This window comes from Eretmochelys imbricata, chromosome 2, assembly GCF_965152235.1.
Source record: "Eretmochelys imbricata isolate rEreImb1 chromosome 2, rEreImb1.hap1, whole genome shotgun sequence".
NCBI lineage: Eukaryota > Metazoa > Chordata > Testudines > Cheloniidae > Eretmochelys > Eretmochelys imbricata.
The window spans coordinates 266,012,133-266,039,995 of NC_135573.1; the positions used below are offsets into that span (position 1 = coordinate 266,012,133).

A 27,863-nucleotide genomic window follows, 5' to 3' on the forward strand; every position below is an offset into this window, starting at 1 on the left:
TACCTAGATTACCTCCCTGGATTTCCCAGCTCAGGGAATTGAGATGCCTGACTGACATATTCCAGTCTCCTAGGATATTAACAAATCAAAAATATGTCATTGCAAACAGAGCAGACCCCTTCACATCCCAAATACAGGGGTTTTCTCGTACTAGATAACTCAAAAAGAACAGGAGTACTTGTGGCACCTTAGAGACTAACAAATTTATTAGAGCATAAGCTTTCATGGGCTACAGCCCACTTCATCGGTTGCATAGAATGGAACATATAGTAAGATATATATATATACATACAGATAATTTGGAAGTTACCGTACAAATTGTGAGAGGCTAATTAGTTAAGATGAGCTATTATCAGCAGGAAAAAAAAACTTTTGTAGTGATAATCAAGATGGCCCATTTAGATAGTTGACAAGAAGGTGTGAGGATACTTAACTTAAGGAAATAGATTCAATATGTGTAATGACCCAGTCACTCCCAGTCTCTATTCAAACCCAAGTTAATGGTATCTAGTTTGCAAATTAATTCAAGCTCAGCAGTTTCTCATTGGAGTCTGTTTTTGAAGCTTTTCTGTTGCAAAATTGCCATGCTTAAATCTTTTACTGACTGGCCAGAGAGGTTGAACTGTTCTCCTACCGGTTTTTGAATGTTATGATTCCTGATATCAGATTTGTGTCCATTTATTCTTTGGCATAGAGACTGTCCAGTTTGGCCAATGTACATGGCAGAGGGGCATTGCTGGCACATGATGGCATATATCACATTGGTAGATGTGCAGGTGAACGAGCCCCTGATGGCGTGGCTAATGTGATTAGGTCCTATGATGGTGTCACTTGAATAAATATGTGGACAGAGTTGGCACTGGGTTTTGTTGCAAAGATAGGTTCCTGGGTTATTGTTTTTGTTATGTGGTGTGTGGTTGCTGGTGAGTATTTGCTTCAGGTTGGGGGGGGCTGTCTGTAAGCGAGGACTGGTCTGTCTCCCAAGATCTGTGAGAGTGAGGGATCATTTTTCAGGATAGGTTGTAAATCTTTGATGATGCACTGGAGTGGTTTTAGTTGGGGGCTGAAGGTGACAGCTAGTGGTGTTCTGTTATTTTCTTTGTTGGGCCTGTCCTGTAGTAGGTGATTTCTGGGTACTTTTCTGGCTCTGTCAATCTGTTTTTTCACTTCAGCAGGTGGGTACTGTAGTTTTAAGAGTGCTTGATAGAGATCTTGTAGGTGTTTGTCTCTGTCTGAGGGGTTGGAGCAAATGTGGTTGTATCTTAGAGCTTGGCTGTAGACAAGGGATCATGTGGTGTGTCCTGGATGGAAGCTGGAGGCATGAAGGTAAGTATAGCAGTCAGTAGGTTTCCAGTATAAGGTGGTGTTTATGTGACCATCGCTTATTAGCACAGTAGTGTTATTACTCTGTCGTTGCTGATCAGTCCTCCAGGCTGCTATGTAAAGCCACATTAAAGCCATAGGAGGTTATGGGTGTTGTGAGGCTAAGAAATTTTAACAAGGGACCAGTTCAGAGCAGGTTGGATAGCAAGTGCTGAGGATAAGAAAAGAAACAGGCAAATTAACACTTTAACTCAGCTCATGTTGTGGGGATAAATTAAATAAATTTAATACTTGAGCAGCACTGTGACATGAAAAAGGAGCAGCTGGAGGGAATAATGGAAGGGAGCCTGCTTGCCAGGTGCTGAAGTTCACTGAAGCAATGTGGGAACAAGACACAACAGAATTTCCAACCACGTGGGTCTCTCTGTGTGACAGCAGATGGGGAAGAGGAAGCTGCACTACTTAGAGAGAAAATAGTACAATGCCATTGTCAGTGAGCCTGCTTCTGCCTGCTTCTGTCAGTGTCTCTATTACTCACACTGTTCTTTCCTCTTACCATGGCATAACCTCTGGCAATGTCCCTTTGGTGTCAACAGAACCAGCTCTTTTCTATAGGCAAAGCAAACAATTTCCTAGGGAAGCAGAACAGCTGGTTTCTTCTGTTTGTTGTCTGAATGTCAGCTGGGTGGGGTGGACATTTGCCCTATTGCCCTATTTGTCTCTAATTTGCCTATGGCAAATGAGCAAAAGTACCTGACCTGGTTACAGATACCAATGGTGCCGCTATTGATAAGAGCCACTCTCACAGATATCACTTGGGCCCACTGCTAGTCGTTTTGATAGTACCCACTGGGACCCTCACAGTCACTGTCACCTCCCTTTCTTTCCATCCTCCGTGGTTAATGGCACTGTTCCCTCCATCAGAGGTCACAAGACCCATGCTAACCTAAACACAGACACTCCTGCTCAGCCACCCAGCAGGCTCAGGAAGGATTGGGAACATCCCTTACAATCCTGACTGCTCTGTCTTAGCGAGGGTTGGGAATACCATGGCTGATGAAACCGAGTCTCTCAAGCACCTGCAGACCCCCAGTTCTCTCCTCAATAGCTCACAGTGAGTCCACCTATTTTGCTGCGTCAGGGAACAGAAAAGGAAAGCCCCTGCTGAAGTGTCTGAGAGAAACATGAAAATGCCCTAGAACCCAGCAGGAGGCTGAGTGGACTTCAGGACTCCTCGGCCAGGAGAGTCCTTTGTTGATGGAGCATTGTCTGTGTTATCTAACACCCTGCTAGTAATGGTAACTTAAGAGTCGTTCTTTAAAAGTGACATTCAAAGGGGAAAAAATGGAGTGTGCAGCCTTTTCCACTTCTTTATGATGGCTAAAGAAGGCCTGAAGTTATTTTAAAAGGGGTTTTCCTTTCTGGTTTTTTACATTTGAAATTTTGGTCCTGTCTACCCTGTTTTTCCTGGAAGATTCTATGAAGACCTAGTAGTACTGTGACATCGGAGATACAACATAAATACAGCTGATTAACTGAGAAGAACATTGGTTTGTATTCAGTCATTTTCAGACTCTTTGCTTTTTGTTTGTATAACTCCTATTTAATTCAAATATGAGATTAACAAAGATATATTTTACCTGTGTGTTTATGATTCAGCATCCCATCTGCCTCCAATGAAGGGCTGACAAAGCTCATAAACTTCATTTCTGAGACTTCCAATAAATCCTCCAGAAAAATCAGGAAAGGCAAAAACTTGACACTTTTGATAAAAAAAGGAGAAAACCTTTTGGACTTTCATCATAAAGTAGAAAAAAATACCACAAATCCAATGTTCCTGTCTCCTTCTTCTGGTCACCTTTAAAATTAGTTTTCGAGGTTGGAAGCTGAGATGCCTGCCAATGTGCCACCAGGGGGCACCATGCCATCTTCCAGGGTAGATTGAAAAATTCCTGTGGAAGTGAGAAAGTGTGCTAAAAAGAGCAGGAGACAGAAAGGAAGAGTCATCAGAGTGGGGGTTTCTGAGGATGGGAGAGACTCTGAGGACCATTGTAGATAAAAGGGACTCAACATACACAGAAAGAAACTGTCTCCTCCTTGTTCCCTGTCACAGAAGTTTCTCATCTGCTCTCCTCCTCTAACACGTCCACTTCCCGCAGTGAGTGACCCCATCATCACATATCCTGGTCTCCCTTGTGCCCACTCTCATCCCCTCCTTTATTCTCCCCTTAATCTCTCAGTCTTTTCTGGAGCTTTCTGCTCACAATACAAACATACTGTAGCTGCTCCCATCTTAAACCACCCTTTGACTCCATCAATTAAACCTCTCCAGCGCATCATCAAAGATTTACAATCTATCCTGAAGGACAACCCATCACTCTCACAGATCTTGGGAGACTGGCCAGTCCTTGCTTACAGACAGCCCCCCAACCTGAAGCAAATACTCACCAGCAACCACACACCACACAACCAAAACACTAACCCAGGAACCTATCCTTGCAACAAAGCCCATTGCCCACTCTGTCCACATATCTAATAGGGACAGAGTGGGCAACGGGACACCATCATAGGACCTAATCACATCAGCCACACTATCAGAGGCTCGTTCACCTGCACATCTACCAATGTGATATATGCCATCATGTGCCAGCAGTGCCCCTCTGCCATGTACATTGGCCAAACCGGACAGTCCTACACAAAAGAATAAATGGACACAAATCAGACGTCAAGAATTATAACATTCAAAAACCAGTCGGAGAACACTTCAACCTCCCTGGACACTCAATTACAGACCTAAAAGTTGCAATTATTCAACAAAAAAACTTCAAAAACAGACTCCAATTAGAAACAGCAGAACTGGAATTAATCTGCAAACTGGACACCATTAAATTAGGCTTCAATAAAGACTGGGAGTGGATGAGTCATTACACTAACTAAAAACTATTTCCCCATGCTAATTTTCCCCCTACTGTTACTCATACCTTCTTGTCAACTGTTTGAAATGGGCCATCCTGATTATCACTACAAAAGCTTTTTTTCTCCTGCTGATAATAGCCCACTTTAATCCACTGGTCTCGTTAAGAGTTGATAAGGCAACCCCCATTTTTTCATGTTCTCTGTATATATATATATATATATCTTCCTACTGTATTTTCCACTGCATGTATCTGATGAAGTGGGCTTTAGCCCACGAAAAGCTTATGCTCAAATAAATTTGTTTGTCTCTAAGGTGCCACAAGTACTCCTCGTTCTTTCTACCCCTCTTTTTGCAAACCCTCCACTAGCTCCCTCTTCTTTATTGCATCAAACATAAGCTACTTAGCTTCACTTTCAAGGCCCTTCAGCACCTATCCACCAGCACTCATTCACTACCAAATGTCAACTCCCGCCTCTGATCGGCCATGTCAGCCTCCATCAAATTTTCAAATAAGCACCTTTGTGCTTTCTCTCATGCTGCCCCTCACACTTGTGATGGCCTCCCTGTAAATATCCGCAAAGCTACCTCATTATCCTCCTGCAAATTCTGCCTTAAAACTCTCCTTTGCCATGATGCCTACAAAAAAATTGACAATGGTTAGGCTACAGGTGTGCTGAAAACACTGCCCTACCGTACTGACCAATATTGTCTCACTGTTTCTTTGTATTCTCCTGTCTCCATCTGTTGTCTCTTGTCTCATGCTTAGATTGTCAGCTCTTTGGGGCAGGGAACACCTTTTTGTTCTGTCTGTGGAGTGCCTAGCACAATGGGGTTCTGGCTCATGCATATAAGAAAGAAAGGAAGAAAGAAAGAATCTGAGCAATATGCCAGAGTCCAGGCATTTCAGGGGAAAGGCAGAAGTAAAGGAAAGAGCTTTATCATCAGGACAGGCCAGAGCCACCTACGCTCCAGCCTCACTTCTGTCAGGGCTTGTTCACACTTGGAAGATGCATCATGTTAGAAGATGTGTTAACTAACAATGATGTAAAATAGCATAGACAAGACCTGTCATGCTTAAAATCCTCTTGGCTGGTTCCAAGGCTTAACCACAACCATCAAGCACAGTATTAAAAGAGCATCGCTCACCCTGTCTACCTGGTGTGTTTTCCAGTTTGGGAGGGTTTGAATGAGGGATTTGCTCTAGGCCCATCTTTAGATTCAGGTGAGTATCACTTTACTATCTGAGACATCCCCTGCCAGGGGGAGGACAGAGCATCCTGATCTAATTGGTATTTCCCATCTGTAACTATTATGATCCTAACACGCTGTCTGACTGTTTGTGCACCAGAGGGCAAAGGTTATTATACTAATGAGAGGCAAATATTTCCCTTAGAGTCATACACGCCCAAAGGGCAACCCAGCAATGACAGAAAATGTCATGCTCACAACGGTTCCCTCTCATTGCACTACAGGGAGTGGACTCCTCCAGACAGAGGCTGATCTTTCAATGCTGCATCTCCTTTAAGTCACAATGCCAGGGCAGGAAAGTAACGCTGATGTACAGTGAAATGCACTATCCTCCTCTTGCTCTGCCAGCCCTGCAGTAGTGCTAGACAGAGCAGCTCCCAGTGGTGACCCAAATAGATCAGAAGAAATCAGAACTAGTCCCACAGCCCTGACCCTTCTTCATCCATCCCTGAGTCCTGGGAAGTAGTAATGCTGAAAGAGAGATGGGGGTGATAACGGAGAACAGTGAGGCCTGATTCTGTGAGGTGCTGAACATGGAACCTGAAGGCAGCAGGGCTAGATATGAGTTTTCGGTGCAATGTGGCAGTGAAAAAGGCTGACAGCTTGGTGCTGCATACATAGTGGCACCATGCCCCACGTCTGGACAGGAACGGTCCCTCTCTAAACAGCTCTGGGGTGTCTGCAGTAATGGGTTTATTTCTAGGAATCTCAATACCTGAAAGACAAACTGGATGAAGCTGAGAGCAAGACAGACAATCAGAGCTCAGGGATTGATGTGGAAGGAGAGATTACACTGAGACCTGGTCTACTCTATAAAATTAGGTCAAATCAGTTACGTTTGTCAGGGTTGTGTCAGTGACGTAATTAAGCCAACCTAACCCCCGCCTAGACAGCACTAAGTTGATGGAAGAATTCTTCTGTCAACCTAGCTACTACCTCTTGGGGAGGTGAATTACCTGCGCCTATGGGAGAATTCCTCCCGTCACGGAAGGGAATGTCTACACTGAAGCTATCCAGCAGTGCAGCTGTGCAACTGTAGCATTGCAAGGGTAGGCAAACCGAGAGTACTAAGGGGAGAGGGAGAGGAACATGATAACAGTAGAGGAAGGTAGAGCAGATCTAGCAGCCACCCTTAAAGAAGATGCTAGACGTCCTTGTGACCTCCCTCCTAATTAGCTACCATCACATAGACGGATACCTGAGCCTGTTGCCGGGAGGGTTGTGTAGACAGGAGGGTTGCGGAGCCTGTTGCACAGTCACAGCAAGAGGCCCTTGCGATTTTGCAGACTCAAAACGAAAGCTGTCACCACCCCACCCCAGCAAAGAAGCGAAGCTAGAAAGGTCACAGGATCCATTCTGTTCATACAGTGTAGAAAGATTACCCTTGTGTTGGTTGCCAGCTCTATCTATCAAATCATTGTCAGTTCTAAACAGTGGGGGAAAAAATCCTGCAGCAGATCTGGGAGAGACAGAGGTAAATTTGGGTCTGAAATGATTAACACTCCCTTGCAATGGAGGGGGCGGGCACCGTTAATGGGGGAAGGGGAATACCAAAACGCCAGCAGTGCCCACCATAGAGGGAAGAGACGCTGCTCCCTTGACCCCTTTTCCTCTCCTTTATTATTTCCCCCTGTCCCTTGCTCTGGGCCTTTAGTTGATGAATCAGAACTCAGTGCTATTTTGTTCTGAGCAAGCGGAGCTAGTCAAAGAGAAGAAAGGCTCCTTGTCTGGAGGTTCATGGCTCTAATCCACTCATGTGTTCAAGACAGAAAAGAGCGAGACAGAGTGAGAAGGACAGACCTGGTTTATATGCCAGTTCCCTCTCTTTTATACCCTTTCTCCTATGCCAACCATTGCTCTGTCACAAAAGACAGTCTCCCCTCCTGGCCAACTAACCAAGCAGCTAAATTGAATAGCTGACTGCAGCCTCTCAAATTAAAAGTGATTAAACATCTTATTAAAGCATATGTGTTATTCTGCTGAATGGGAGGCACATTCCTTTGCCGTGAATGTGAAATCAATTCAAGTGACCAATTTAACACAGGGTGGCACCTCTTACCCATTCCCTGCTTCAGTGTCCCACTGTATTGTAGTGAGGCCCTGGATGGGAACCAGACCCCTCAAATGTACCTGCTTACCCAGGGTGTCACTCCTGTCCTTTTGAGGACTAGCTTTACCTCCATTCCCTACAAGATCCGCTGTTATCTCACTTTTTCCCTCCATTATTGATAGCAGATACACTGGATCATTAAACCTGAGGCCATAGAAAACTTTGTAGGTAACAATCAGCAGAGCACTTTATAAACATTAGCTCTCGCATCAACTAGGAAAGTTTCATCAACCTCATTATACACGTGGGGAAACCAAGGCACAGAGCGTCAAGGTGACTTGCCCAAAGCCCCAGAGGGAATGTGTGCAAAAGATGGGATTGGAACTCCTGGCTCCCAGTCATGTATTACCACACCTTTGTGTCTAGGCAAATACAAGGAGTATGCTAGCAAAAGAAGATTGTCTCTCTTATGGGAAAACAATTGAACTCCATGTATCTGGATGGAATAGGAAACTTAGTGGCTCAGATACTACGGTGATGAGGGCAGCATAAGAACCGAGATAGAATAGAACTGAACAGCATAGACTAGAATTGTCCAGGGGAACCTGAGCTGAAGTAATTTACATCTTCTGGCTCTCTTAACACGTTGGTTACATGAACATGGACTCCCTTAGATTTACTCATATACTCCAGCCTGACTCCTGTCCTCAGTTACACCCACGTAACCCACTGAAGTCCATGGGCACGCATGGGTGTAACAATGGACAGAATTTGGCTCTTGGGTTCCCTACCATTTATACCCCCTTACTCGTATCCTCTGCATCGAATCTCTGGAGTGTACTGGAATCAGCGTGGGTTCGGAGGCGGTCACCAGTGCACTCAAACAGGTGGTGAGGCATGGGTTTGTTTGGTTTTTGCTATCTGCTCTATTTTCTGTGCTTGTTATAGCCTGAGCTGCTTTCTGAGCAGCCAGATAGCAGCTAGAGGACAAGGAATAAAAAATGGGTCATGCAGTCTCCAATGTGAAGGTCAATTACAGTTGAAAACATTTCATTTCCCACCAGAAGCCCTGGAAGTCTCACAAAGGTGCTGAGAGCAGCGGCTGTCTGGGAGGAGCGCAATGGCTCAGACCACGATTAATGAGGGCTGAGCCAGTGGGCTGCTGGAAGGCTGACCAACCACTAAACAAACAAATTCAAAAAGCGAAGGCAGAAATGCTAATTTCCCTTCTTTCTCAGAGCCAAACGATGATGGCAGCCCACCTACCAACTGGGAAATTTCCAGTGCTTAATTTGTCATGACAGAGGTGCCGGGGCTCATGCAAATTTTTTACTTTCATAACTGATGGGGCAAGCCCAGAGGTGCCAGGGTTATGAAATGCCAAGCCTAGAGGTGCCAGGGTTCAGCCTTTGCAAGCCCTGGCACAAATCAAGCACTGGAAATCTGCTTAGGGCTTCCCAGGGAAGCAGGGACAGAGTGGGTCCCTCTGGCTACTGAGGCTCTTTATACTCACTGGTTTTTCCCTGCAAAGGAAGGTTTTCCCTCTTCTGCAAAACTGAATCATATGGGTAGCCAAATCCACAGCACCTAGCTCTGATAACTCCTCTAAATGTGGGTGGCAGCAAAGTGGGTGGACTGTGTTTCTGAAAGACCCTCATTGCAGGTGCTCAAATACTATGGTGATGTGCCTGGCGTAAGAACTAGCATAGAAGAGATCGCAGAGAGATAAGGACAGGATAAGTCAGCTGTGAATAACACTGGACCTACCTGGTATATACTCTTACAAAAGCTTATGCCAAAATAAATTTGTTAGTCTCTAAGGTGCCACAAGGACTCCTCGTTGTTTTTACTCTTACAAATGCGCTCTAGAGGGACTTGCACACTTAACATATATATACAGCCAGATGGTGGATTCTTTCACACACACTCAGAGGACAGTTAGCATTGTACCTGCTGTACACCTTGTCAACCCCTTAAGTGCATGAAAGGCAAATGGGAGAGTTCTTTGGAAGTTCCTGCCTAGCCAGGTACTGGTTTGAGATCACAGGAAAGTGCAGTCAAGTTTAGCTGGAGAGGGAGCATGGTGAACTATATACTGTGCACAGGGCTAGGGGCCAGGAAATCCTGGTGGCCAAACCCAGCTCTTCCACTGACTTGATGTGCAGGCTCAGGTAAGTCATGCAACGTCTCTGTCAGCCGGTCTGTAACCTGGCTTAGCACTACACTAACCTCCTGGCGTGGTTTGCTGATGGATTAACTAGTGGCAGTTGTAAAGCCAGAAGGGGCCATTGTGATCATCTAATCTGACTTCCTGCATAACACAGGCCGGAGAACTTTCATGAACTCATTCCTGTTTGAATTAAAGCAGGTCTTTAAGAAAAATATCCCATTCTTATTTAAAAATTGCCAGTGATGGAGACTCCACCACAACCCTTGGTCAATTGTTCCAAGGGTTAATTACCCTCACCATGAAATCTTTCTAGCTTCTACTTCCAGCCATTGGATCTTGTTAGATCTTTGTTTGCTCAACTGAAGAGCCCACTAGCAACTATCTGTGCCCCATGTGGGTACTTACAGACTGTGATCAAGTCACCCCTTAATCTTCTCTGTTAAACTGAATAGATTGAGCTCCTTGAATCTATCACTATAAGGCAGGGGTTCTAATCCGTTACCCATTCTCATGGCTCTGCTCTGAACACTCTGCAATTTATCAACATACTTCTTGAATTGTGGACACCAAAACAGGACACACTATTCTGGCAGAAATAGCACCAGTGCCAAATACAGAGGTACGATAACCTCTCTGATTTGACTCAAGACTCCCCTGTTTATGTTCCCAGGGACGATTCTAAGTTTTATGGTGAAATATTGTTTTACTTCTTTTATGTGACTTGGAGGGATTGGCTTGCAGGCTTTCATCCTTAACAGATGACATTTTTCTAATGGTGTGCTAATTGCTTATTTTTCGCTCTCTGAATGATACATTAGGCTTAGCTTGAGGATGAATTCCTCCTCCAGGGGAAACCAAGACATCTGGGCACTCACTTGGAGAACGGTACTGAGTAATAGGCATAGTTTCGCTTTCCCTACAGCTCGGAGAAAGATCTTTGTAAATGTTGCGCTTGATCATGCCATCCCTGCTCACACAGAAAGCCAGATTCTGATGTAGATAACTCTAGCACAAATCTGGAATAATGCTATTGAAACCAATGGAGTTAGTCTTGATTTATACCCATGTAAGTGAGAACAGAATCTGGTGCAAAGTCACTGAAGTTAATAGGAGGTCTGCTTGAGCAAAATGGCAGGATTGGGACCATCTTTTATTCAGCTCCTACAAAAAAACCCACCTGTGTGAACTTTGATTTAGGGTTGTTACATTGCATATCGCCCCAATGCAAACCATACAAAGCAAGGAATAATGCCAATTGCAACTGTCCTCTGAAGAGTCATTATGCCCAGTTTGGAAGTCGAAGTTCAACCATTAAGGTGTGTCACCCTCTGATTTTAGTGCTGATTTAAGTGCAAATCTCAATGTGACCTGAACTACAGAGGTGTGACCAACGCAACCACAATACATCAGACAACAATGTCTGATTGAAAAAGTATTGGGTGAAATCCTGCTTTCGCTTACACTGTGTTAGTCCAGAGTAACGCCTGTGACTTCGCCCCTGTAACTGAGAGCAGAAGTTGGCTTGGAGGGTTTGTTTATAGGGGGGGTCACATACTGAAATGCTGAAGGGTATCCTCACTGTCTCGGTAAGCACCACCGACCAGGTCAATATATTGTTACTCCTTAATTGTATTACAGTAGCACTTAGGAGAATCAAAGAACAGAGCCCCTCAGCCCCATTGTGCTGGGTGCTATACAGTCAGCAGTAAAAAGGTATTCTCTGCCCCAGTGAGCTCAGCGACGAGGTTAGGACAATATATAACGGGTGCCGGAAACAAACGAAGGAGCAGGAGAGGATGAGGTGAACTAAGTCAGTCACTGTACGCTAAACAGTGGTCTCTGCTCACCGTGGGCCTGATCCAAAGCCCAATGGATTCAATGGAAAGTGAGCTGTAGCTCACGAAAGCTCATGCTCAAATAAATTGGTTAGTCTCTAAGGTGCCACAGGTACTCCTTTTCTTTTTGCGAATACAGACTAACACGGCTGTTACTCTGAAAAATGGAAAGACTGCCGCTGATTTCAGTGGATCCAGCCCCACCTGCCTGTCTATGATAAGCATTGCAGGTAACATGGCAGGACTGAGGCCACAGGTGGGATTGGAAGGAGAAGGCTTTAGAAGTGTGGCTGATTTTTGCAAGCGGTTTTCCCACTCATGCAAGAAATCCCTAGTCCGTTGGAGAGCGAAGTGACCCACAGACAGTGACAGCTGGGGATGTTGGCAGAGAGAAAGAGAGTGATTGATGTGGGGAGGCATTAACAGAGTAGCTAGGCAGGTCAAGGGAAGTCGGAAAGGGATTTACAGGCAAGAAGCTTGAGGCAGTGGAAATATTCTCTTTTTGTCCCCCATTGCTGAGTCTGGTTTCTACGTCCTCTTGTGATCACCAACAGCAGCTTTCTTCTCCCCTTCGTACTATGGCCTGTCAGTCTTCTGGTCACATCCTGTCTAATGTAGCCTGCACGCTCTTGTCTTCCTTATTTGTGCACCTAAGGGACATTATGTACATCACCATTTCTCAACACCAGGCAACATGGTTCCGGGTCATTATCCTGCTCAAGTGATTGAATTCCTTCAGCATCAACAGGGTGAAAAATCCAGGAGCAAACCTTTGCCTTATGCCCTGGACTTAATCTGGGGGAGGAAACTAGGACATTAATAATTGAAATGTAATGATGAGGCACTCAGCAGTACCAATTCCAGTTATTAAAAAAAATTTCTGTTTACGTAACAGTTTGGCAATGTTAGAAGATTGTGAGCTGCTGTCTGGAAACACTCCTGTCACTGGAATAGACAGTGACATTGACCAAACTAGTGGGCTTAGGGCAAATAGTTATGAACTTTTTCTCTCTCTCTCTCCCTCTCTCTGAAGATTAGTTTGAGAGAAAAGTATTTGGGAATAATAATAATTTATTATAATAGTTTGAAAAATTAAAAAAATCTAGTAACAGGGCATCTTCACTGTACATAGTACTTTACAAAAAACCAAAAGCTTACCTAGTGCTCATCTGAATTAGTAAGGGTGTCACATTCAGCATTCTAATTATGCTTGGCATTTACAGAAAGCAGCCTCTGATTTTAGATGACCACCTTGAGACATCTTCAAAGGTATTGAGGTGTCTCGTTACCTTGTTAGGCACCTAAGTCCCCCATTTAGGCATTCAGCAGTCTTCTAACCCCGTAGGCACCTAAGTCCTGTAGGTGTCTTAAGTTTCCGCTGGTCAGCAGCCATAAAAGAGCCTAAATCTTGACACCACCCCACAACTAACGAGCCGCTGAGCCTCCTAGCATATGCGAAGACCCCTCCACCAAATTCTCAAATTAGTCGGAGGAATATCTATCTTGCCAGAGAGTCTGATTCTTTAGGCATGCGCTGAGCACACCTAACAGCTACTGGACCCCCGCAGCATAGCTTCAGATTCCAAGGCCTGAAGGGATCATTGTGATCATCTAGTCTGACCACCTATACAACTCAGGCCAGAGAACTGCCTCAAAATAAGACAGAGGGCTGGCTGCAGGCCTCCAGTAGGTAAGGGGGCAGCACAGCATCCGCACAAAAGACAAATGGGGGCCCAGGAATATATGGGGTGAGCATGAGAGAGGTACTGAGTGTGGCAGGAGCAAGAGAGAAACCGTTTTGATGGCTACAGCATGGACTACCTAAGCGTCTACCTTCCATTGACTGCAGGGAGAGTTCTGGGCACTCAGCACTTCTGAAATCAATCCCTGCGGGTGTCTGAAGTTGGGCATCCAAAGGCTGAGACATCTAAAATGTGCCAGTTTGTCCTGACACTTCACCCCTCACTGTGCTTAAGAATGGCCTTGCGCCTGGGCATGAAGTTTCCTTGCATCTGATGAAGTGAGCTGTAGCTCACGAAAGCTCATGCTCAAACAAACTGGTTAGCCTCTAAGGTGCCACAAGTACTCCTTTTCTTTTTGCGAATACAGACTAACACGGCTGTTACTCTGAAACCTCTCCTACCTTGATAGCACTGGTGGGGCTTTTTTGGACCAGCCGGGTGTAGCCTCTACGCCCAATTACCTGCAACAGCAGGAGGAAGGAGACGGGGTTATTGCTGGAGCTAGGGCTTTGGAGTGATCGTCTGTGTGACTGACTCCACTGTGGAAGGGGCAAGAGAACTGACTAGGCTCAGGGCCCTCTGTGTCATTTGAATTTCCCTTCCCATTGCTTCTCTTCAGCTGCACCTGGCGTGCCCAAGACCATAGCGCGCAGTGAAGTGCAGCACTGATTGCCTTCCTGGCAGTGTTTCATCAGCACCGGACTGGTAACTTTCTTCATCCAGCCTTCTCTCCCCTCCCCACCCCAGCAGCTGACGACAGCGGCAAATATGGGAAATGGCTTGACATGGCAATGTTAGTATGAGAGCGTGCGCTTCTCCTCCGCATGGCTTATCCGGAAGGCTTTATGAAGGGCAAAGCTCGCAATGCCATCACAAACACACTCTCAACCTGAGCCAAGATGAAAGGTGTGAAGGTGCAGTAGGGCCCCCACCTTGCAATGGAGTGAATTGAGGTTCTGACTCAGTTTCACCCTGGCACTACTAGGCAAATCAAGCAAGCCCAACAGGCCAAATCCCATTGAAGCCAACAAGAGCTTTTCCTGAGTAAGGACCTCAGGAAATTACCCCTCTTCTAAAAACATTTCTCCAGGATCCTCGCCAGCTGTGGGGAGCCCCCCACAGGCGCCGTGAGGAAGTTGCGTTGGGAATTCTCCACTGGGGGCTGCTCCGTGTGAATCAGCAATCAGCACCCCAGCAGGGTGTCAGACAGTACCATTCGGCTGGACATTAGCTGCTATTTGTTATTCTGTTTAACATGCTTCAGTCTGCCAGTAAGGGGCAGAAACAATATAATGTGACTTGACTGGGTTAGCACAGCCCATGACTACTGGATAGCAACTAGATGCAGTGAACAGCTTGCTGCCAATCCATGCACTAACGTTTTTTCAAATCAGGTGCAATTCAAGATCAATGCACCACTATTTTGAGGACTTCAGTGCTGCCCAGACTTTCTGCTGGATCTATGGATGGGTGCGGGTTATCACCCATAATCCATTTGGCGAATACTTACAAATATATTCAGAGCTATCACGGTCGATATGCAAATAGCATCAAGGGCTACATTTACAATGGTTGCTTGTGATGAGCAATCGAAACGTGCTGAGCGCTGAAATGGGCAGCCCCTTGGAAACAGGAGCCGATCTTGGCCTATCAATGACCTATCTGACCTTTTCTATCTCTGCACCAGGGATTACAATCTGGCGCGCCCACACAACAGCAAGAGGCAACCACGTGGTTTAACTTTAAAAAAATGTTTTATTTCAAGATCTTTCTTTTTTTTGTTTTTAACTCGTATTTCAAAAAAAGTTGGGTAAAAGTACAAAAAATGTCAGTTGAGTAACAGCAAAGGTTTAGAAATCACAGCCGTGGAACTAACCCCAGCAATATACAGACAGGGCACATACCAGACAACCCAACGGACACAATTCATCAGAAGAGCATTTTGATTCTTCTTTTGTATTATTTTTAATCTGTACAAAATACACCAAAGCATGCCAGGGAGCCAGGGGAAAAAAATATGACAAACAGTTACTAGAAATGAGAGTTGTACAACAGGAAATGGAGTGTGCTCTCTCTCTCCTCCTTTCAGTTTCCTTCATGTCAAGTTGTTCTGCAGACAGTTCACACCGGACTCATCCTGTTCGCCCTTCCCATTATCATGCTTGGGTGACATGGAGTTCTGAATATTAAATGATTCCTCTTCTTTCATGCAGGATTTCAGAGAGTCCTGCGGTTTGTGGGGAGCATTGGGGTCATCCTAGAAAAGAAGGAGGGGAAAATAGAAGGGAGAAGGGAGGTTACAGAGGGGGCTCTGATGGAGGCCAGAGAAACCCTGCCCCTCTTTAGTAGCAGAGCACTGAGAAAGCAGGGGGTGATCACACAGGAGTAACACCGCCACAAGTTGGAGCAGAGGGGCTCCCTCGCTGTGAATTACTGCAGAAGGCTCTCAGCCGGCCTGTCACCCAAGCTCATCCCGCCTGCCATCCTCTCGGACGTGTAGTACCACGAGACCCCGTGACTCAGCTTTGAAACAAACCCACAACGACTTAAAGCTGCTCTCAGTGAATTACGACATGGCTTTGCTCTCAGCGCTGAAAGCCACGGAGCATATACAAAGGACCCTGCCTGCCTCAGGGGCCCGCTGCCGTCATGCATCCTGTCACAGCAACGGAGACTGCCCGAGCTGGGTTCAGTTTCGAGAAGGTGAGAGGCAGGGCTGGGGAATTGTGTCCCCCTCCACCCACACCCACACCCACACCCACACCCACACCCACACACACCCTACCCCCCTTCGGGGGGAGGTAAGACTTAGGATGCTGCAGCCCCGAATGAACAATCATACTGAGCCCTTTCCACCTGCAAATGTCAAAGCCCTTTACGAAGTGCGGAGAGGGACTAACAATGAACGTATCTGCCCCTGCACGAATTGGTACTGCTAGGTAAGCCACAGGAATTAAATCTCTGATGAGACAGGTCGCCAGTGTCATCACCTTAATCTTTTACAGATGAGGACACTGAGGCAGAGTCACTCGGCAGGTCAGCAGCAGAACCAGGAATAGAACCTGGAAGCCTTGATTCCCAGCCCCGGCATTGTACACCATCCTTCACCCCCTTCTTATACTGGAATTGGGAAAGGTTCAGAAAAGGGCAACATAAATGATTAGGGGTATGGAACAGCTTCTGTTTGAGGAGAGATTAATAATACTGGGACTTTTCATCTTGGAAAAGAGACGACTAAGGGGGGATATGATAGAGGTCTATGAAATCATGACTCGTGTGGAGAAAGTAAATAAGTATTATTTACTCCTTCTTGTAACACACGAACTAGGGGTCACCCAATGATATTCCTAGGCAGCAGATTTAAAAGAAACAAAAGGAAGTATTTTTTCACACAACGCAGTCAAGCTGTGGAACTCCTTGCCAGAGGATGTTGTGAAGGCCAAGACTATAACAGCGTTAAAAAAAACTAGATGAGTTCATGGAGGATAGGTCCATCAATGGCTAGTAGCCAGGATGGGCAGGGATGGTGTCCCTAGCCTCTGTTTGGCAGAAGCTGGGAACGAGCGGCAGGGGATGGATCACTTGATTGCCTGTTCTGTTCATTCCCTCTGGGGCACCTGGCCCTGGCCACTGTCAGAAGACAAGGTACTGGGCTACACGGACCTTTGGTCTGACCCAGTCTGGTCGTTCTTATGTTCTTCAAAAAAAAATAATCACTGCTGAGAAATACTCCAATGCCACACCCTCATTGGAGCCGGCCAGGGTTCTTCACCAGCCCCTTGGTCTTGGGGGAGCTTCTTCGGCTTGGCCCCAGCATTGTGGATGGTGCAGGCAAGGCTTCTGGCGGGCTGTGAGCCGGGTGTTCAGGAGGGAGCTGCTGTTTCGGAGGGAGCATGAAGAGCTCCTGGGGATCTTTCTGGGTGCCCCAAACAGCAGAGCCTAACCATCTTGCTCAAGCCCCTTCAGATGCCCTTTGCATATTGCTGCCACACCGGGAGTCCCTCTGGGCTGTAAAATCTACATTATCACATGAATGTTGTAGAGGGCTTCCCCTGGGGCCTGGCATAGCCTCCAGCAGCTCTGGGCTAGCTCGTACCTCTGCCCATGAGCCTCGCTCCTAACCGGCAGCCCTTCTGCTCTTCCACTTCTGGGTCCTTCCCCAGCTCTGCCGAGGCTCCTCACTCCTGACCCACAGCACCACCTGCTGTGCCAGTCCTGCCTCCCACAGCCTTTCAGCCCCGCTCTGCCCCGCTCCCTCCACTCCCATTTGCAACAGCCTCTGCTTTTCCACCCCCTGCCTCCCTTGGATACAGAGATTTTAACGGCTGACCCTGCCGCGCTGACATGTTACCATCCTGCCTCTCTGCTGTGCTGCCCAATCATTGCACCATCATTTCCCTCGGGGATTTGGGGGATTAGTCTACACTCCATATAATAATAATTCTACAGACAATGAATCAAGTCCATTGACGGGAAGGTTGCTACCTCTACATGAGCATGGTGCCCTGAATCACTCCAGAAATCAGGAGGAATCTGCCTCTAGTAAGGCATGAGCTGGTAGCTTTGGATCGAAAGGCATTCTGGACTGCTCACTTGAACTAAAGGGAGAAGGCCATTAGTAGCAACTAACATCGCTTCCAGACCTCCAGCCACTAGAGGCTGACATGAGTCCAGCCCTGTGAAAGGTCAATACCGTATCTGCAGCACTGCCCTTTACTGGATGGAATCAGTACTGCTTTGCTGTGTGTCATAGGTGCTATACTTCTAGCAGGTAAAGGAGATTCTCCTTGGAGCCTATGCTTTAGGAGGAGGAGGAGCTCTGTCCCCAGTGCTGCTGCGAAGTTCTGTGTGGCCATGATAGGCAGCTCAATGAAGGTGTAGGCAGTTGCAGGCTCCTTGCAGTATTTTAGTATCCAACATATTGCAGATGAAAAAAACAAATAATGAATTCGTATCTATTAGCGGGTGCTACGCTGAGAAACTGGCTGCGTGCCAAGACCCCAGAGAAGGGTTAGCTAATCACGTGACACACTCAAAGTAGCACGTTCAACCAGCAGGCTTAATTAAATTCCATCCCAATCATTGATGCTTTGCACATTGAGTAACTGTGTTTATGTAGCTGTGCGACGAGAGGCGAAGAGATACAAATTCTGAGACTCCAAGTGCTCCAACCTGATCAGATCTGTCCAGTGGTAGCTCCCATGTCACAAAATACTCATCTTTAGGCCAGTTTCTCCTTACCAATTTCTCCCCCATTTAACTGAGCGTGGTAATATCCCTGGAGACTGAACTCCCCTCTGTGTGCACAGGACAAGTACAGCCTGGACAGCTTCAGTGGAAGATTCATACATTTTAAGGTTGAGGGGACCACTGTGATAATCTGGTCTGTCCTCCTATATAACACAGGCCAGAGACTCTCACCCAGCAAGCCCCCTAACCTCTCACACACCTCACTTTGCCAGTCTGCCTGCCTCAGCCCCACTCTGGGCCAGTTCAAACCTATGGTGAGCTGTGGTGGTGATTCTGAGATGGGGAAACCCAGACACCCCCCAGCCTGCTTCCCACAGGCCATTAGACCGGATTCAAAGCCAGGCCCTAGAAGGGGAAGGTGCCATCATCTGGAACCAGTCCTTGAAGCCATCCAGTCTGCCGTTGCTGCAAGGCTTTGTTTGTGTTGGTGAGAAGGGAAAGAAAGCAAATGAACAGCTCAAAGCCAGAGCAGGGAGTTTGGAAAAGACACCTGGGAGGTGCTGGAACAGGTCTGATCCTTGCACTCCTTCCTCTCCGCTGAGCCAAACTCCCATCACGCAGGAGCAAGCCCATGGGATGTAACAGTGACCAGGAAGGATGCTGATTTGCAGAGCAGTCAGGAGAAGGGGGCCATCTCCCATTCACAGCTCCTTACCCAGCCAACTTAGGCAGCTGATGGAGCTGGGAAGCAATGGGTCCAGCCAGGGGAGGTGGGGAAGACAGAAGACTTGATTATACTGATGGTTGATAGTCCCCCAGCCTCACAAATCCAGATGCCAAATGGCCCATATATTAGTGCTGCTAAGTTTCTCTCATATTTCTCAAGATGTGGCCAATGTCTTCCACCCTGGAGTGGGGAAGTGAATGGCTCCTTCATTTCTCTAGGGGAGCCCTCAGGACCTCTCCTCCCTGCCCCCTGTGAACCACTCAGCTCAGCGGGTTAGTACATAGCCCTAATGACAGGGAGATTAATGGCTATGGACCCAGGAAGGCCAGTTGTGGTTGAGAGGGGTGAGAGATAAGGAGAGTTGGGTTCTTGTCCCAATCCTGATACTGGCCTCCCGTCATGACCTTGGGCAAGTCACTTGGCTTCTCTCTGTTTCTGATTTTCCCCCTCTGAAACATAAGGCAATATCATTCCAACTGTGGGGAAGTGCTTTTGAGCTCTGGAGGTTAAGTGCAAACCCCCATGGACTGAAATCTAGCAGTGCTGTTCCAATATCAGCCAGAGGGGTCACTGCACTTTCTAGTCTCAAATAGCTGCACTGCACAGTGTTACTGTGCACTGTCAATCAAGTGCCGGGATCCACCCCAGAAAGGGCTGCATTTCAGTGGTGGGTGAAGTGATCCATGTATATCCATCCCCTTCTTCTCAGGGGTGGTTTGGGAGTGTGTGCCAAGTGCTTTGAGATCCCCAGTGAAGGGAGCTATAGAAGAGTGAGCATCATTCTCTGTCCTACCCAAAGCTTCAGATCGTTAGAAGAGCTAGATTAATCGCAGTAAACGCTGCAGCTCACCCTTGTCCTCCTCTCCTATTGTCACCCGCTCTCTGCGGCGGTCTCTCACTGAGTCTTGTCTAAAGCACTGTGCACGCTCTGGCACTGTGGCTGCCCCTGCGATCCGTGCTGCCCAGGGCTCCAGAGACTTTGGCTTGTGTCTCAATGCTCACTTTCAGGTGTGAGTCAGGGGATGGGAAGAGGAGACCTACAGATAACAGGTTAGTTTTAGCCCCCAATGGCGGCATTCTCCGCACCCATGTCCTAACCTTACAACACCTTCCTACCGAGAGGCAAAGGGGAAGCTCTGGGTGAGCATCTGTCCTGTACTTGCCCTTAGCTGGGCATGCTCTGCAGCTTGCTTCTTTGGCTCCCTTTTCGATAGGGGGTAAGGAGCTCGGTGGTGCCCCTGGGCAGGCACAAAGAGGAAGCACAGCCTCTGGAGGATACAGCACGGTGCAAACCCATTGGGCCCAGGTGGACAGGCCAAGAGTGGCCTCCTGAAGTAAGACACCTTTGCTGGGAAATTGGAGGGGGGCATGCAGGAGCTCTCAGGCACCCTGCCCTTGGCTGTGTCCTGTCTGGCTGCCTCCTGCTCCCATGCTGCTGCGTCAGCACCACTCACTCCCCAAGGCATCCTGCTTGCTCTGAGCGGGGGGCACCGGGGAGAGAGGGAGGGAACCAGAGGGAGGGCAGAGAAAGGGCATGGGGGCAAAATGCTCCCTGGATTTCAGTGATCAGTGACCCACATCATCCCAGATATGGAGGGGCAGGACCCTGCAATGTCCCACCCATGGTGACACAGGGTCCCTCAATATCTCGCACTCAGAGGGTCCCACAAAGTCCTACGGTTGGGGGCACAGTGTCCCACACACAGAGGGTCCCACAATGCCTTGCAGTTCAGGGCATGGTTCCCACAATGCCCCACAGTTGGGGGTGCTGGGTCCCACAGCATCTCCCGTGTCATGAGTCAGCTCAGCCTCTCCCATTTCAGGGCTTTGTGTTGCCCATTTGAGGGCTTGAGACCCTGTTTCCATGTACAACACCCAAGGCTCAGAGTCCCCCCCGCCCATGCCTTGGGGACTTTGTCCCTTTCTCAGGGTCCACCCCCCATGACACAGCCAGCGAGGTCCCGAGACATGGGATAGGGTTTGCCCCAGACAGAGCCTCAGACCCTCACAGGCCCCACTGCACTTTGCTGGAGAGACTGACACACACAGACACACAGAGACACACACAGACGAGCCATGTCGTCCTGCCACCCAGGCCAGCACAGCCCTCCCACGTGAGCATGGACACGACAGAGGGAGGGCAGGGGAAGAAGCCAAAGTGAGCAACAGGGGGAGACGCTGACTGGACTGGCTGACTGGACAGGCTGCTTCAGAGTGCGAGGCGCAGGCCGAGCAGGGGGTCCCGCTCCAGCAGGGCGAGCTCCCAGAGCCTGTGCAGATCAGGGGCCTCGCTCAGTGTCAGGGAACAGGGGTGGGGAAATGGGGATTTCTCCCCACTCCCTCCATCGCTGTGCTGGGTTTTGCCCCAGGAGAGGGGCCAGTGAGAAGGCGGGAGGGAGAGCAGGACGTTCCACCTGGCGGCTTCACTCGGGCTTACGGCTGCCACCTCTGAGGTACGAAGTACCGAGAGAGCTGGGATGGTCCCAAGCCCACAACACTGGCTGGCTGGCTGGCAGTGGTTGCTGAGCACCCTTCCACACTGCCCAGGGCAGTCCTGGGAAAACCCCAGCAGGTGGCAGCCCCACTCAGACCCATGTCTGTGTCAGGGTCCCCAGAGTGAGTCCATGGCCCCGGCCTGCTGGACAGCCCCCCTGGAGCCAGTAACCACCCTTGGCAAACCCTTTCCCCCCCCGCAGGGCTCTGAACTCTGCATTCCCTCCCCATGGCCCCTCCACGTTGCTGGCTCCCTCCTTACTGCATGAACCTCGAACATCTTCAGCCCCTGCATGCCCTCTCCTCAAACCTGAAACTCCTCCTGGCTCCCACCCTCTGTCCTGCCTTGCAGGCTCCTGCCCGGGCTCCCAACACTCATGGGTGGGGTTACAGTCCGTGCCATGTTGCCATGTCCTGCTGGGCAGCCTATCACAGGGGCCTGGGAGTCACCTACACCTCTGCTCCCCTCTGCACTGCTCCCAGGGCCAGGCCTGTGCAGATGGGCAAGGGGGTTTCATCACAGCCCCATCCAGTGCCAGCCTATTGGCACCACTAGCCGCAGGGCCCCCGATCTCTGTGCCATGGCTCTGCATGTGTGCTCTGAAGCAGCCCCTGGCCAGTGCAGGCTGTGGGGAGGGGGAGGCATGCAGAAGACGGAGACATGAAGAAGACGAGTTACCTGACAGATAACGTTATCATAGTAAGCCAATGCACGGGCATGAGGGGAGAGGTTACATGGGGTGTTGCAAAGTTTCCTTACATTTGGATGGGAGCCCTCGGCAATCGTGGACAGGGAAAAGTTATCATTGTGGAGCTCAGACGGCGTTCGGTACCTGCCAGCGGGGAGAGGAGACACAAACGGAGAGAGGTCAGCAGCCTGGTGATCAGTTGTATAGTCAATTGCTTGGCCACACTTCGGTTAGGAAATATACTCAAGAGACCAAATATCACACTGATTAGTATGGTACAGGGAAAAGGTTCTACGCGATACGGGCCCCGGAAGAGCCGTCCCATGCAGCGACGTTCCATTCACCTTACGGCGAAGGCGGGCTGCCCAAAGCCACGCCCTGAAGCCAGCCTTTCAGACCCTACTTGTTTACTAGGAAAAGGTACCGCATCCGTCATTCAGTTAGTCAGCTTTCGCCATGTTTGTGCTGGTAGCCTGGTGTGCCCCATGTGTCCCAGGGGGGACGTACCCTTAGCTTTGTGTCGCATACGTACATTACAGGTGCTATGGGGGATGAAAGCACCACCGTGGTCTGTGTGGGCAGCTTCTTTCCTGTTGTTCTGAAGACATAATCAGCTGTCCTGATACCGACAGTTTGCCTATCCAGTCAAGCCAAGGCCTACCTCAGCCAATGCAAAGAATTATGGGATTCTTAGCATCAATGTTCAGGATTATGACACAGGGGCAGGCCAAATGGGCCTCCATAAGTACAATATGTCTATTTAAACGCTTGGGATATAGATACTGTGGGAAGAATTATGAGGATAATACATATGTACATGCTAGCCAGTGGCTATTAGTCAACAGGCCCCACGAGCACAGTCACGACACAGCGAGGAGCACATGCCGAGCCAATCAACCCTCCCCTCCGACGCCCAGCTCCCACATCCTCCTGCCCTGGCCCTCCACCCATCTCACCCCCAGCACCTTCCCAGAGGCCTTTGCTTCATGCACGCTAGCGAGGACAGAGTGACAGCACCGTCCAGCGAGGAGGCGCCTCACGCCAGGGACACGCCCCTCACAGCAGGGAGCGGGACAGGCAGCGCCGGAGATGGGGCCGTGCTAGTGACATCTCCTGGAGGCCCGTCCCCACACGCTGCCCACGCGGACCTTCGCCACCGTCACACTCACACATGCGGGCCTGGGCACGCAGCTACACTGGTAGACGAACAAATGCGTGCACACGCTCACACACTGGTGGACACACACACACACACACACACTCGTCTGCACCCTGACCTCTATTCCCATTTGCACACATTCATTCGCCTGGCACCCTCCCAAGCCAGCCTGCCCGTATGCTCACCCCCCATCCGACGTTAATTTGAACGCATCGCTGCGCTTGCATGCACACGCTAGTGTCCTCACACACGCTGTGCCGCATGCACAGCTCCACCGATTGGACCGGGCGTGCACCTATACCTGCTCATGGGCAGTGTAACGGGCACACGGGCCCTTTGAGCCTAGGAAGGCCCAGAAGAGCCCGTTCCAGGAACAATAGAACGAACAGTGGCTCAGGAAATGGCAGAAGCTGGAGGAGAGGAAGCAGCCCCGGGGAATTAGTAGTGGGATGGGGAAACCCAGGACACCCTCCTTTTCAGGGCCCAGGACAGGGTGGGGCAGGCCAGCTGGAAGGAGATCTCGGCAGAAGGGCAGTAGATCTGCTGCCTGCCTTCTCCCTCAGAACAGCGGGTGGTGGGCAGCAGGAGAAGGCCGGAAGGCCGAGCTCCGGCTAGAAAGCGCTGGGAGGGGGGTCGCTTTGTGCGGAGCAGACTGGGGCAGAAGAGCCAGAGCTGAGTGTGACCCTTCGTGTTGTGGCCTGCAAATTGTTTTGAATAGTTTCTGTGAGGGCGAGGGGAGGGGAGCTATGAGCCATGAGAAAGACTGTGGAGATCTTTAGGGGAAACAGAGGCAGGCTGCTGCAAAACTCCCTCTGGCCACAAGGCGGGGTACTCAACAGGCAGCTGCCCTGATGTAGACATATATCCCCCCACCCCCCCACTGCACACTCTTCCATGGACACTGGTGTGCACCCCTCCCCCCCCCAGGACACTAGCACACTCTTTCCACGCCTGCTGTGCCACCCCTCACAAGCGTGCACACACCCCTCTCTGGTGCATACCCCTCCATGCACGTCCACACAGGTAAGGCGAAGCAGTCAGGGTGAAGCTGCTGGACTGATGGCCAGCATCCTCCGCCCCCCCGCCCCGGGTGACCTGAGGCCCAGGGGATGGTGACTGGTGGAATCTGTCCCTTCGGGTTCCCCCCAGAGGCTCCTGGCCCTGGGAATGGACAAAACACCATCTGCTGCTGCCAGGCTAAGAAGCCCCATGCAGAGCAGCAGCTGCTGAGGGCTTTGCAAAGCTCTTTCCCTCGCCTCCCCGGAGGAGGGGCGGAAGGGATGCCCGCTTTGTGGCTGTGCATTCAGGCAGGGCCCGGGGCCTGACTCATTTGCATTCATGCTGGTGAATGAGAGAAACGTGCTGCAAGCATGTGCTGACCCGCAGGCTGGCCTCATGACCCCCCAGTCATTCAGCGGGAGAGTCCAAGGCGTTCCCAGGCTGCCCAGGCATGGATCAGAGGGGCAGCAGCTAGGCACCGATCCCGGCAGCTGGGCTCCCTTAGAGCTTGGATTTAGATCTGAAAGGAGCAACTCCAATTTACAGAGCCTCTTTCATCCCAATGAGAATCCCAAGCCCTGAATGGGCACCAGTCAGCCAGCCAGCTCCCTGCAGTGGGGAGAGGGGATACCATTCCCCAGGGTCACCCCCACTATGCCACCTCCACCCACCTCTGCATCAGGGCCTCATCCCAAAGGGCCGCAGAGGGTGGGTGCATATAAGCATGGAGTCGAGTGCAGGCTGGCAAGCACGTGTGAGCTCGTGCCTTTCGGCTACTTTGTGGACAGTGTCAGAAACCCAGGGGCCTGGCCATCTCTGCTCATTAATAACCCTGGGTCTCATTGTGCAGGGGCTGGGGTGAGAACCCCGAGTGTCCTGGCTAAATTCAAATGGAAGAAATGTATATCCCGCTCCTCTTAATCTCCTCTTGTGTTTCAAGCCAAGAGTCAGCATGGCTGAGGGGTTAGCTCACAAGACTACGGAGCTAGGAAATCGTGCGGATTAAACCTTGCTCTGAAAATGACCCTCTTCATAGCTTTAAGGTAAATCATGTCCCCTCAATGCCTCAGTTTCCCCATCTGTAAAATGGGAATAATCTTTAATGACCTCAGTGATGGGGGTTACAAAAATGGTTACTGCCTGTGAAGTGCTCTGAAGACGTGAAGAGTGCTAATGAAGCGCCAAGGATTGTGATTCACTCGCTGCTGAATTCTTCACTGCCTGCGCTACACTGTTGTGCCATGTTGCTCTGCGCTGTTAACAGCTACTCGGCATCACTCCAGAGCTGGCTGCATTTCTGGGAGGGCTGAAGCAATTAACATGTCCTGTGCACTGCGGAGTTTGCTGGGCTCTTTGGGACGAAGAGCTAACGAAGTCTAGCCCTGGCGGAATGCGCGAGAAGAGCCTGCATGATCCTGCAGGGTGCACCCACCACGGAGGGAGAGGGCCTAATGAACAGGCTGCAGGGGCTGTGGGGCACCAGCTGGAACAATGGGATGAAATTAAGAAAGGGAAAAAATGAGGCCGAGTGTTAGGAGAGAGGCGTGACTGGCGAGACTGGGCTGTGGAATAGGCTCCCGGGGGAAGTCAAGTGAGCCCCCCCATCACTTGGGACATTCAAACCAGGCAGTGCAAAGCACTTCCTAATAAAGACACTAGGCACTTTACAAATATTAATTAACCACTCCTTAGGGAGCCCTCCTGCCTGGCCCAGGGGGATGGGAATCTAGCTGAGCTCAGGTTTCAGAGTAGCAGCCTTGTAAGTCTGTATCCGCAAAAAGAAAAGGAGGACTTGTGGCACCTTAGAGACTAACAGATTTATTAGCGCATAAGCTTTCGGGAGCTACAGCTCACTTCACAAGTACTCCTGTTCTTTTTTCTAGCTGAGCTCGTCCATCGCGGGCAGTGGGGATTCTATGAGCCTTTGCACTCCAGCACCGTGCTGCTTGGGGGTATAATCAGAGGTCGACAAAGCCAACAAATGGATGCTCACAGGATCAGGGGGTGACTCCAGCAGCTGGCTCAGTTTGTTCCTCTCCAGTCTCTTCAGGGCAGAGAGTAACATGCATCTACAGTCTGGGCATGCAAAGGCAAAGCTCAGTTGGGTCTCTCTTGAGGAGCTGGGATCATTTTTGGGGAGGCTGTTTTCCTGCGCTCCAGAACTCACTGGGGCTGGGGAAGTGGTAAGGCTGCCCCATCCCTTTACCCTGCTAACACATGCTGAGAGTCACCCCTAACAGATGTATGGCTTGGCACACAGCCCTTTGCCCAAGAGACAAGTAGCAAGCGGCAGTGTGGGCTACAAGTCTGAGCCCAACAATGGGAGTCAGGAACTCCTGGGTTCTAAGCCCAGTGATGACACAAACTGCTGCAGAAGTGTCTTTGCTGCCTTGTGCCTCAGTTTCTCCATCTTTAACATTGGGAATCATAGATCTTAAGGTCGGACGGGCTCATCTTTATCTCATCTCCTGCATAATTTAGACCAGAGAAGTTTAATAACTTCCAACTCCCATGGGGGCCATGAAGATTAATTAGTTAATGTTTATAAAGAATGTTAAATTATTAAAAATGTTGCAGGGTAACAGTGATGAATGACATTTCTATAAAGCCTTGCAGCTCAAGACTCCAAAGTGCCCACTCACTGAAATGCAGCCACCTCTGGGGTGGGCGGCATCAGCTGATGAACAGCACACAGCAACACTATCCAACAGCCTGGCACGAGACGTGAAGAATACTTTCTCCAGTTAACACTGCCAGAGGATTTAGAGAGGCAGAATCTAATTATCTAGACTGGACTCCGACTAGGACACTGGGGGGGGTCACACCCCAACTCTTCCAAAAAATGCCAAGGGATCTTCAATAGTCACAAATTGTCAGCACCTGTTTCATGGCTGATTCAAAAGGCGGCACCTCCCGCAGCATAGCGCCCCCTAGCACCAGACAGGGCATTGCTTCAGTACTGACAGCGGTAAGTGCATCACCTTTTGACCCACCCCCACCACTGGGGTTTTTCTGGGAGGTTTCCCACCCAGACTCTGTTTATTAGCAGAGACCTCAGCCTGCTGAGATGGTCACAAGCCCAAGCCAGAGGGAGTCAGAGACACCCCACGACGCCTCCTGCCTGATCCCAATGCCCTCCCTGCTGAGGCTGTTCACAGTGAGGGGGAAGAGCCTGCTCCTGGGGCTCGCTTACTGCTACGCACGTCTGGGATTTCACCCGGGAAATTTACGAGCTGATGAGAATAACAGCGACGGACAAAACTGTTCCAGCTCACCGGCCACACAGCCTTCTGCCCAGCGTGCCGGCTCCCTGCATAAGTC

General features: G+C 49.5%; 1 protein-coding gene across 1 annotated transcript in view; it reads right to left on the minus strand.

The window, feature by feature from the left end:
• Positions 1-15,380: 15,380 nt before the first annotated feature.
• CSPG5 (chondroitin sulfate proteoglycan 5) overlaps positions 15,381-27,863 on the minus strand; it is a 36,751-nt gene continuing 24,268 nt past the window's right edge. Inside the window, exons 4-5 of the mRNA XM_077809545.1 lie at positions 22,456-22,528; positions 15,381-15,542 (exon numbers count right to left, since the gene is read on the minus strand). Coding sequence (XP_077665671.1) covers positions 15,381-15,542; positions 22,456-22,528 — 235 coding nt within the window. The remainder of the gene's footprint in view (positions 15,543-22,455; positions 22,529-27,863) is intronic.